This window comes from Barbus barbus (assembly GCF_936440315.1).
Source record: "Barbus barbus genome assembly, chromosome: 4".
Lineage (NCBI taxonomy): Eukaryota > Metazoa > Chordata > Actinopteri > Cypriniformes > Cyprinidae > Barbus > Barbus barbus.
This window is the reverse complement of record NC_136732.1, coordinates 39663931-39677174: the sequence shown is the minus strand read 5'-3', so window position 1 is coordinate 39677174 and position 13244 is coordinate 39663931. Positions and strand designations below refer to the sequence as shown.

The window sequence follows — 13244 nt, the reverse complement described above, 5'->3', positions numbered from 1 at the left end:
TGCGCCACTACGTGTGGGTTGCTTCTTCCCATGTCTTTTAAAATTTCTATCATGAAATAGTGAGTAAAATAAAGGCGTTTTACATAATTTTGAAGAAGAGTGCCTTGGATTGCTCTTTTTTACACTGGTTCTTCTTTAAACGTCATTCACATTTTTGATGAAAGTCGTAATCTTATCTCGTGTAACATCTCTCCGTTGATGTTTTTTTTTTTAAAACAATCTTTTTTTGTTTTGTAAACCTGTAAACAAACAATGTTTTTGTCTTCTGAGTTTAGGATCTAATGTGAGCGACTGTGGGACGACAAACAGCAGAGATTCAGCGAAACAGAAAAATAAAAATCTCATTGATCATCTTTAATAATTTCAGATTCTTCACAGCTCTACAACGGCATTTGGAACATGTTTCTCTTTGTGTTTTTATTATTAATGTACGGTAACTTTTGAACCTCGATTTCTTTTCGGTTTCGATTTAGACATGTTTACACAAGTTTAGGCAAGTTTGTTTGATGATTTTACTGATCAAACTGAATAAGGATTGGAGGGAAGATGTTTAATTGGGCAAAGGATTTTCTTTTCGGTAGGAAAATTCAAGTAAGAGTAGGGACAGACATGTCAAATCAATACATAGCTGAAAATGGTACACCTCAAGGGAGCGTGATAAGTCCATTACTCTTTATTATTATGATCAATGATGTATTTGGGAAAATTCCAGAAGATATAGGAAGATCGCTGTTCGCGTATGATGGAGCATTGTGGAAGAGAGGAAGGAATATGGAATTTATAAGCAGGAAAATACAGGGAGCAATTGATCAAGTGGTTGAGTGGGGATATGATTGGGGGTTTAGGTTTTCTATAGAAAAGACTCAGTCAGTCTTTTTCACAAGGAAAAGAATTCCGGAAGGAATAAAGTTACAAATGTATAGAAGTGACCTAGAGAGGGTTGGAAGTTTTAAATTTCTAGGAATTAATTTGGATTCACGATTAACATTTGCAGATCATATCAGGAAAATGGAGGAAAAGTGTAAAAAGGTAATAAACATAATGCAATGTTTGAGGGGAAGAGAGTGGGGTGCGAGCAGATTATCACTGAAAAGAATATATGTGGCTCTAATACGGTCAGTATTAGATTATGGTAGCGTAGTATTTGGGTCGGCAGCCAAATCGCAGTTAAAAAAGTTAGATGTAGTCCAGGCTCGGGCACTGAGAATATGTTGCAGAGCTTTCAAAACAACGCCAGTGTCAGCCATACAGGTAGAAATGGGGGAGTTGCCACTAGAGTTAAGAAGGAAGCAGTTGATGGCTAACTTTTGGGTAGGTTTACAAGGGCATACAAATTCGCATCCCACTAAAGCAGTACTGAAGGGGAGTTGGGAGAATGGGAAAATTCTAAAGGAGAATTTTGGTCGGATTGGAAATGTTGTTGCTAAAGAATTGGAAGTGTTTCATTTGAGGATAAGTTTCACGGTAGTTTATCCAGAGATTGCTCCATGGAGGCTAACCTGGCCTGAGGTAGACTGGTTTGTATTAGAGGAAAAAAGGAAGGCAAAGGAGGGTATTAATCTGGAAAGAGTGTTTAATAATTGGGTAGTGGAAAAATATTATGAGTATATACAGATTTATACGGATGGTGCAAAGAACCCAGAGACCGATGTAACGGGACTGGGGGCGGTGATACCAGACAGAAGTATAGGATTAAATAGAAGAACATCTGATAGTTTAGGGGTTTACACAGTGGAGATGCTGGCCATGTTAATCGCATTAAGGTGGGTGGAAAAGACAGGACAGGACAAATGTTTGATTTGCTCAGATTCGGTATCAGCTCTGGCAAGTCTAAGGTCATTCTATTCAAGAAGTCGCCAAGATATTCTGTTTGAAGTACTCCAGTTAATAACAAGAATAATAAGTCAAGGAAGGCAGGTGAAATTTATATGGGTTCCAGGTCGTGTAGGGATTAAGGGAAATGAAATGGCAGATAGATTAGCAAAAAGGGCATTAACAAAAGGAAACATAGAAATGCAGGTACGTGTTAGCAAAGCAGAGGTTAAAAGTGTGATATGGGAGAGAATAAATCAAAAGTGGCAAGAGAGGTGGGATGGAGAAAGGAAAAGGGAGAGCGGGTGATTTAGTCTGTGAACCTATTTTCTGATCCACACTCCGGAGCAGAAGGTGGCGGTAATGCACCAAAAACGCTGGTTGCCAACCGCCGTAAAAATATAAGAAGAAGAAGAAAAAGAAGAGACGTGGTCTGAGCTGCTTTTTCAAAACAAAGGATTTGCAACGTTTTCAAAGCATCTTGAGTCATTTAGAAGTGAAAACCTGCATACAGAAACCTGTATTAATAGGGTTTATTGAAGTGTACAGAGAGAACATGAGTGATCCAGAACCGTTCAAGAGTGAAGCATGAAGAAGCTGAAGAAGAAAGAGGTTGGTGTTTATTCCCGATTCTTCATTAATGATGCTGTGAAACATTAAGCATTAGATTTTTGCTTTGTGGTACTCTTTCTTTACAATCACTTTCAGTTAAACTATAATGTGTTAATAATTTAATTCCATTATTACTATGAATGTAGTTTTTAGAAAACCACACTATTTTTAGATGCTATGAGCTCTAATGTAGTACTCACCTGTAGTTAATGAGGATGGGTGTTGTTTTTACATTTCTGTGTTAATGCTATTTTCATTCATTTATTTCAGTCTTACTGCTGTCTGTATTTGGAAGAATTTAATATATATAATATATTTATTTATACAGATATCTTCTATGTACAGGGGCAAAATGGAAAAACAAAAGATAAAAATTTGTGCTCTCAAGCGATTAATTGCAATATTTCCATGGATATTTCCATACATTCCATGGCGATATTTCCATGTATTTATTTATATTCATATAATTGATATTATATAAAACGATTTTAAATGTAGAAGCTTAACATATTTTTCTTAAATATATACATGCATGTGTGTGTATTTATATATGCATAATAAATATACACAGTACACAGGTATATATTATGTAAACAGAAACTTTTATTTTTATTAATCGCAATTAATCGTTTTACAGCACTAATAGAAATGTGAACAACAGAAAGACAGAAATGCATAGAATGTGGGAATGACCACATATGAGATTGCAGTGTTACAGAATGAGCATTTTAAATTGATGTGCTCTTTGTCTCGATGCTTTTACTATAGTAATATAATGATTTACAAAGAGACAACACTGTATAAGGCTCTGGTCTCTTCAGATATAGAATTAGGAGGACATCTGCTTCACTTACATAAATGCTTAAATGTCTAAATTAGTTAAAGAAAATATAAGTTAACTGATTTATTTATGATACGCACACACGTACAGAAATGAATGTTCAGTGACTCTCCTCTCACATCAATCACACATTCAGCAATTCACCAATACTTGCTATAATATTCCCATCAGTTTACAAGTGAAGACCAGCATCAGATCAAGCTGAAATCTGCAGAGACTGAGTTTATTAAAGAGGACAGAGAGAAGATGAGAGAACCCTGCAGAATCAAACACACTGAAGATACTCAACAACTAACAGGTTGGTGTTTATTCTTCATTCTTCATTAATGAGGCCGATGGTTATAAAGATTCAAGCAGATTTTGATTGTGTTTGTTGTAATAGGAACAATCTTTAGAGCTGTTCAATAATCTAGATCAGTGTTTCTGAAACTCTTTACAGTTGCATACCCCCTCTCTCACACTAGTCACAACATATTTTAAAAACGAGCACATATAACATATATCTTTGTAAAAATAACTCTCTCACATTATTTTAATACAACTTATCCTATATACTTTTTAATAAATTCCCATTTAATGACGGGGAGGGGGGCACACTTATATATTTTCCCTGTGAGAAACACATGCTCAGTTGAATGTTAAAGAGTGTGAAATAATTAAAATACCAGTACATTTCAGTAGTTTGTTCCCATACCCCCTCCGTCACTTTGTGTACCCCAGTTTGAAAATCACTAACTTATATGAAGCCATGAATAATAGGAGAAACTTTTTCAACAAAATTAGTTCAAACAGATGCATTAGTTCTCCCTATAGGAGCATGGGATTTGTGCCTATAATGTTTATAAATAAGTAGTTTATAAAAATGCATCAAAATTACCAAAAATTGTATAGCAACTATCTTCTTGACATCAGGTTTCACTTCATTTTTGTTTTTACGAGTTACTGAAAATTAACAATTTTTTACTTTTATTTCAGAGTTGATTGAAGAAAACCAGGAGAATGAAGAACTGAGTGAAGTTGAAGAAAAAAATCACTCGAAAACTGGAGAAAAAAGTTGCTCTCAAATCAAACTGAAAGATTTAAAGAAAAGAAGAGCCAAGAAATCTTTCACCTGTACTCAGTGTGGAAAGAGTTTCACATGCAAAAATAGTCTTGGTGTTCACATGAGAGTTCATACTGCAGTGAAAATGTACAAGTGTTCACACTGTGACAAGAGATTCACTCGGTCAGGAGACCTAAAAACACATGAGAAGATCCACACTGGAGAGAAATTGCACACATGTGATCAGTGCGGGACGAGTTTCACAATAAAAGGAAGCCTTACGGTACATATGAGAGTTCATACTGGAGAGAAACCATTCTCTTGTGATCAGTGCGGGAAGAGTTTTACGCGATCATCAAGCCTTAACGCACACATGAACGTCCACACTAGAGAGAAGCAGCACCCATGCGATCAATGCGGTAAAATGTTTTTATGGGCTTCAGTGCTGAAGAAACACCTGAAACTTCATACAAAGGAGAAACCACATTCATGTCATTTGTGTGAAAAGAGTTTTTCATGGTCACAACATTTAAAAGTACATCAGAAAATACATACTGGTGTGAAAGAATACATGTGCTTTGAGTGTGAAAAGACTTTTTCTTCAGCGACCCGTTTAAAACTGCATGAGAGGATTCACACTGGAGAGAAACCTTATAAGTGTTCACACTGTGACAAGAGATTTAGTTGGTCAGGAGACCTGAAAATACATGAGAGGATCCACACTGGTGAGAAACCGTATCACTGCACTGAATGTGGGAAGTGTTTCAATCATTCATCTAATCTACACAGACATACAAAAAACTATCACAGTAATTAAATCATCTTCAGATCCAGCACTTTCAGGTCTGATGTCACGTCATCAAATGAGACACAATGATGAATCAAACAATAAAATATCATCTGGATAAACCAGTCATTACAAGCGACATGACAAATAATCATTATCTAAAGTTTTCACAGTGAATAAAGTTCAGCTTCATCTTCAATACCAGCAGATTCAACTGAGATTCAGATCAACTCGATGGAGTTCCTTCCCAAAGAACAATGTGAAAAAGTTGTATTTTGCTTCATGATATAAATATCATTGTGCTTTCATATGAGTTTCATATTATGTTAAATTGTCTTATAATGCGCATGTATCAATTGTAGTTTGCTTACTCTTTCATAAAGGGAAAGTAGAAGCTTTTTTACAAACTGTTCTTGTTCAGGAAGCTGAAGAAGAGACTGTAACCCTTTTAAGAGAGCCGGGGTTTATTTTTTAACCTTTTTCTTCACTGTTGTTTTTAAAATTACTAGTTATTCTTCCACATATGATGTATTCAGAAAATGCAGATGCAAGATATATTGTAAGACGGGATGGGTATCTGAACCTGGTATTAAACAAGCTCTGGGGCTAAAATCTGATGTGTCTTGAGGACTTTATGGTCGCTTTGTGCATGTGTCTATTTATTAGTATTCCCATACATTCTGTTCAAGATTCAAGATTCAAGAGTTTTATTTGTCACATACACAATTATACAGAGTATAACCAGCAGTGAAATGTAGGTCAGGTCCGCTCCAAGGACAGTGCAATTATAAGAATACAAATATTAAGAAGAAGTACAAACATAAAATAAAAGATAAGATAAAATAAGATAAAATATAAAAATATAAATATAAATGTGCAGGTCAGTATGTTGTTGACAAATAGTAATGAGAGGAATGTGCAAAAAATAATGTGCAAAAAGTTGTACAGGGTATTTGAATAGCAGCAATATGAGGTAGAGAAAAATTAGCAGCAATATGATGTTGAATTAATAGGAAATCGTATGATTTTAATGAGAAAACATTACCTAACAAATCAGTGTTCTTATATCTTTAAGTATTCCTGTACATTCTTACAGCACAAACATCCTAAGAATGTAAATTTGGGTATTTGTTTAATATTGAGAATTTTCTTTGTGTATTAAAAAGTTGCTTATAATATTCATAACAGTAGTGAACAACAGATGAACATCAGAAGGACATGATCCTCAACATACTGTATGTATTACAAATGACAAAGAACACATTCTGAAATCTGAATAAAGTTTTATGCTGTTGTAGCAGAACACAGAGGGTTTAAGAGATTGAACACCTAGTGTCTACGCCACCATGGAGTTTCACCAGGGACTATATAAATTTGCTTTTGAGGCAATACAGGTTTGTTAGTTATACAATATAATGAAATACAATAAGAGTGACCTGAGTAGCCCCAGACATCCGAATTCTGAGTGCAGGAGGCATGACAGCAGGGAATAAAGGGCACAACAAGGCCTCCACTGCAAGTCACCATTCCCTTACACTAGTGCATAAACACACACTCATGCCTACACACACCACCACGCATAACACAGCACTCGTGAAGGAAAGACCATCCCTGCCTTAGGCGCTCAGCTCCTGCAATAAACAAAATTAGGTTATACCCTGCTTCTCAGAATTGTCACCGCTCCACTTAGAAAACTACAACCACTCCATATTTCAGTTCAGCTTTTAATACAGTCACCCCCCACAAACTCGTACAAAAACTGAGCAACGTGGGTCTAGGCAGTTTACGGTGCACATGGATACTGGACTTCCTGTGCAACAGACCTCAGAATGTCAGGATGGGCAGTCACACATCATCAACTCTCATCCTGAACACTGGCACACCACAGGGGTGTGTCCTCAGCCCCCTCCTCTAATCGCTCTTAACACACGACTGCTCCCCCATCCATTCCACTAACACCATTGTCAAATTTGCTGATGACACCACCATAGTGGGACTGATTACGGACAATAATGAGACAGCCTACAAGGAGGAGGTTCAGCGTTTGACAAAATGGTGTTGCCTCAATAATCTGGACTTTTCCAAAACCAAGGAACTTATAATTGACTTCGGAAGATCAAACCATACCGAGCACTCTGCCCTCTACATACAGGGTAAGGAGGTCGAGAAGGTAGAGAACTTTAAGTTCTTTTATGTGCACCAAGGGAGTAGGTTTGCTTTTGACATTGGTGGGGACATAAACCCAACACCCCACCCCGCGTGCACAACAACCCAATCATTTTTGCATTTTTGATAGACCTTTGACAACAGTTTCTTGTCACCTAAAGTCTTTATTTATGTTAGCCAACATATTCATAATTCATATGCAGTTTTTTTTTTTTTTTTTTTTTCTACTTGTAATGGCCTCAAATTATTATTATTGTTATCTTTCTTTTCTCCTTATGCCAATTGTTATTGTGGTTAATTTACATTAATATAACCTAAAGAGAATGACAAAAAAAGCAAAACTCAATATGTACACAGCTAGGGGTGCTGTGGGAGGAGAGATGAGGGGACGATAAGGAAGAAGAAGTGTTAAGAGTGTGTGTTGTCACAGAAAAAAAAAGAAAGAAACTGGGGCAAATAAATCTACAGAAAAATCAAGTGGTAGTCCTGATCATTGTCCAAGAGGGTAACATAAAACTGGTGTTTCTGCTCAGTTTGTGACGGATTTCGGGAAGAAGAGACAGTATCTCTTTTTTTGGAAATAGGCTCATTTTACAACTCCCCAAGAGTTAAACAGTTGAGTTTTACCGTTTTTTAATACATTCAGCCGATCTCCGGGTCTGGCGGTAGCACTTTTAGCTTAGCTTAGCATAGATCATTGAATCGGATTAGACCATTAGCATTTGGTCACCAAAAATGACCAAAGAGTTTAGATAATTTTCCTATTTAAAACTTGACACTTCTGTAGTTACATTGTGTACTAAGACTGATGGAAAATGAAAAGTTGCGATTTTCTAGGCTGATATGGCTAGGAACTATACTCTCATTCTGCCGTAATAATCAAGGAACTTTGCTCTAGAGCTTTCAGGCGCTGCTTATTATCATTGCGCCTGCTGCACCCATGGTACGGCAGCAAAGTTCCTCAACAATGATTTTGCATGTGCCTACAAACAGCTTCCCAACATTAGGGTTTGGTATCGAGAACCGGTTTCCAAGAACCGAGTATTCGATAAAATATGTGCATTTCAATTCCACCCAACAATTCCTGCGTTCACATTTTAATGTGATTTTTAAACGATTTAAACGCAGTAATTGAAAGAACATATGCACTATTTGCGTGTAGCGCAGACATCTGAAGAGCGAGCACAGAGAACAGCAAATTCAATGTGGGTTCCCGACCAGTGTCCGTTCTCAACTGTTCCATGCATTTTTCACAGCAGAAAAGGTTGTTCTACATCGGAGCGGACTTCTCTTTCACTCTTGTGATTATTATGCAGCCGTTTTTTGTCTTAAGTAAAAAAAAAAAGTAAGACTTCAGACTACACATTGCTACCTGACCCTTCATCGCCTGCGACAATATGCATGCTTTATTCAAGAAGGCGGGACTATCGGCTAACAGAAGGTACCGTGAGCATAAACAAACAATGGCTAATGGTGTGTTTTGCTCTGGCTGTCTTGTCGTCAGAAAAGCTCAAAAAAGAACACCTGACAGTGGACACATACCTGGATTGCATGAAGAGGACAGTATGGACTTTGAATCCTCCAAAGAGAACTTGAGGTAAAATATTGTTTTTATTTGACCTTGACTCACTCTGTCAAAGTAGTCCCTTGAGAAAACATCATAAATGCAGGAGTATTGTTGCCATAGCTCTACTAACATTTCCTCCATTGTAGGCACTGGACACGCCTACGTCCTGTTGCCAATGGTCACTGTCACTCATGTCACCGGAAATTACTAGCTCTCCATTAAAATGACAGGGATCGTGTCACTTTTCCGCTGTGTTGCTTGAAGGGTGAACGAGGCATTAACTTGCTACTATTAAATATAACTCTGATGTGTTTGATTCATTTGTCAACATTTTTTTTTTTTTTTTTGCACAATTAAATATAATTGTGTGGTGTTAAAATCAAGTGCAAATAAACAAAGAGATTAAGAATCAATCAGGTTCTCAGCAGACGACATGTTCTTTTATGGGACAAAATTGACCGGGCCCTAGGTGCAACCCATTTGGGCCCCACATGGGTGTGAACAATGGTAGGTAAAAGTTTACTGGGTCTATTTGTAGTACACAGAAAAAGAATATGCACATCTGAATTCATACAGTAAATTTATTTGTGTGGTAGTGTTTTGCATGTAAACAGAAAATTTCAATTTGCATGTCTATTTTTACACATTTCTTTCATGAAGATATACAGTGGGTACGGAAAGTACCTGGCTTTATGGCAGAGTGGCCCGACGGAAGCCTCTCCTCAGTGCAAGACACAAAAAAACACCTGAAGGACCACAAGATGGTGAGAAATAAGATTCTCTGGTCTGATAAGACCAAGATAGAACTTTTTGGCCTTAATTCTAAGCGGTATGTGTGGAGAAAACCAGGCACTGCTCATCACCTGTCCAATACAGTCCCAACAGTGAAGCATGGTGGTGGCAGCATCATGCTGTGGGGGTGTTTTTCAGCTGCAGGGACAGGACGACTGGTTGCAATCGAGGGAAAGATGAATGCGGCCAAGTACAGGGATATCCTGGACGAAAACCTTCTCCAGAGTGCTCAGGACCTCAGACTGAGCCGAAGGTTTCCCTTCCAACAAGACAATGACCCTAAGCATACAGCTAAAATAACGAAGGAGTGGCTTCACAACAACTCCGTGACTGTTCTTGAATGGCCCAGCCAGAGCCCTGACTTAAACCCAATTGAGCATCTCCAGAGAGACCTAAAAATGGCTGTCCACCAACGTTTACCATCCAACCTGACAGAACTAGAGAGGATCTGCAAGGAGGAATGGCAGAGGATCCCCAAATCCAGGTGTGAAAAACTTGTTGCATCTTTCCCAAAAAGACTCATGGCTGTATTAGATCAAAAGGGTGCTTCTACTAAATACTGAGCAAAGGATCTGAATACTTAGGACCATGTGATATTTCAGTTTTTCTTTTTTAATAAATCTGCAAAAATGTCAACAATTCTGTGTTTTTCTGTCAATATGGGGTGCTGTGTGTACATTAATGAGGAAAACAAATGAACTTAAATGATTTTAGCAAATGGCTGCAATATAACAAAGAGTGAAACATTTAAGGGGGTCTGAATACTTTCCGTACCCACTGTGTATATATATATATATATATATATATATATATATATATATATATATATAGTAAACAGAAAATTGTAACAAAATGACATTCATCAGAGAGAGGTAAAAAACAACAACACGGGACAAACTACATTCCATATGGCTTTCATACGGAACACTTCTTTGATGCCTTAAATACGGGATGAATCCGTATTATTATACGGAAAGATTGGCAACTCTACTTTTGCCCAGCATGACTTAACATGTGCTTCTTCAGGTTTCCTTTACATATGAAACTCTTTCCACACTGAGAGCAGGTAAAAGACTTTTCTGAAGAGTGAGTTACCAAATGTTTCTTAAGGTGTCCTTTCTGTGTAAAGCTCTTTCCACACTCAGAGCAGCTGAAAGACTTTATGCCAGTGTGAATTAACATGTGCTTCTTAAGGTGTGCTTTACGTGTGAAAGTGTTTCCACACTGAGAGCAGCTGAAAGACTTTATGCCAGTGTGAATTAGCATGTGATTCCTCAGGATTCCTTTACATATGAAACTCTTTCCACACTGAGAGCAGCTGAAAGGCTTTATTCCAGCATGAATTAACATGTGATTCTTAAGGTGTGTTTTACGTGTGAAAGTGTTTCCACACTGAGAACAGCTGAAAGGCTTTTCTGAAGAATGAGTTACCAGATGATTCTTAAGATGTCCTTTCTGTGTAAAACTCTTTCCACACTGAGAGCAGGTAAAAGGCTTTATTCCAGCATGAATTAACATGTGATCCTTAAGGTTTTTGTTACACGTGAAAGTGTTTCCACACTGAGAGCAGATGAAAGGCTTTTCCCCACTATGGACTCTCATGTGTTTCTTAAGGCTCACTTTCTGTTTGAATGTTTTTCCACACTGAGAGCAGCTGAAAGGACTTTTGACGTCTGTTATTTGAATGCTGTCACTCATGGATTTTTCTCCAACGACATCATGATTTTTTTGACACTGATGTTTCTCCACTTCATTCAGATCTCGTCTTTCTTTTTTCACTCTCATCAGGCCTAAAGTGAAATCATTAAAAATATGAAAATCAATTGGAACATTTGAAAAATAAAAGGATAAAACATTTGTTTACAGACAAAAACATTGTCAAAACTGTCCCTGTTCACACAGATCCACGAAAATGACTAAAAACACTGCATTATGCTGACAGGCCAGTAGCTGACGATGTCACTTTGTAAAGAAATATTATAGACTGAACACGTAATACACATGCACAAGATGTTACTTTACAGTTTCATATGTAAAGGGGGCGGGGCCATGTTGCACTGCTTTAGAGAATTCAAGTTTATTTGTACAGCGGTTTTCACGATGCAAATCGTTGCAAAGCAGCTTTACAGAATATTAAAGTTTTTCCATTATATTTAGTAATAGCTTTTCAGTGGTGACTATCACAAGTTGATGTCCATACATAAATATACAAATGCCTGCATATCGCAATGGATAGTCATTGCATGTACCAGAATTAGGTAGGCTATGTATTTGCTCTCCCACAAGCACTTGCTGTGTAAGTAACGAATCTGCCATGGCGCATTAGACCATGTGCTGCGTGCACGGACGGTTTTTCCCATCGTTAAACTAGGAAAAGTGGACTCGGACACGCCTTAAGTGCACCTTTGCCTTAGACCAATATAATGTTGAGGTGTACACTTAAAATGTTTTTAAATAGAAATGTCTATTTTCTACACTGATTTTAACGTCTGACTTGAGCGCTCCGTTAGAAGGGGTGTGTCTGCTGTGAGACTTCAATGGAAAGGCCCACTGCTGTGACTGGCTAACATCTTTGCATAGGAAGGTTGCAGCGATGAGCACTGAGCAGATGACAGTCTGTTTGATCTCATCATCTGTTTTTCTATAGATATATTTTTGAACTCAACCAAAGAGCGCCTTCTGGGATCACTAAACAGAGTTCCTTTCAGCAAGTAGCGCTCCAAGAACTTTTCCTTGAATTATTAAAATAAACAAGGTTACTTCCATGTTGTGACAGTGCTGTCAGGTTTATATCTTACAGTAAAAGTCTGTTAGCAAACCTGCTGCAAAACTGTTACTGATTTACAGTGAAATGAACCAAACAAGCAAATATTGCTCTACTGACACATTCACATGATTTAAATATAACCACAGTCATAGCAACTTTACTTCAAATTTGACTTCTACTGATTCAGTCTCACACCAGTTCAACCAAAGACTATAGAATAAAGATACTTTGATTCAACACAGTTTTACAATTCCAAAAAAAAAAAAGTCTAAATCTTCTTGGTGTTGGTTCAATCACATTTCCATAAGAACTTTGAAACATGAATTTAAGACATTTTAGGTCTTATTATTACATTAAGGATCTGTGGGCACAATGTGTTTAAAGCTTTGTAAGCCTAACGTACCACAACCAGTCTTTAAAGATACATGAAGAATAAACACCAACCTCCTTGTTCCTCGTGTTTTATTTTCCTGGTTTCTGGTTCCTCGTGTTTTATTTTCCTGGTTTCTGGTTCCTCGTGTTTTATTCTCCAGGTTTCTGGTTCCTCGTGTTTTATTCTCCTGGTTTCTGGTTCCTCGTGTTTTATTCTCCAGGTTTCTGGTTCCTCGTGTTTTATTCTCCAGGTTTCGGGTTCCTCGTGTTTTATTCTCCAAGTTTCTGGTTCCTCGTGTTTCATTCTCCATGTTTCTGGTTCCTCGTGTTTTATTATCCAGGTTTCTGGTTCCTCGTGTTTTATTCTCCAGGTTTCTGGTTCCTCGTGTTTCATTCTCCATGTTTCTGGTTCCTCGTGTTTTATTATCCAGGTTTCTGGTTCCTCGTGTTTTATTCTCCATGTTTCTGGTTCACTGGTGTTCTCCT

General features: G+C 37.5%; 1 protein-coding gene across 1 annotated transcript; it reads left to right on the top strand.

The window, feature by feature from the left end:
• The first annotated feature begins 2213 nt into the window (after positions 1-2213).
• On the top strand, positions 2214-5708 carry LOC306863715 (uncharacterized protein). Its single transcript, XM_079407227.1, has 3 exons — positions 2214-2424; positions 3437-3563; positions 4241-5708. The coding sequence occupies exons 1-3, from the start codon at positions 2401-2403 to the stop codon at positions 5122-5124; spliced, it is 1035 nt and encodes a 344-aa protein (XP_079263353.1). The 5' UTR covers positions 2214-2400; the 3' UTR covers positions 5125-5708.
• Positions 5709-13244: the final 7536 nt, after the last annotated feature.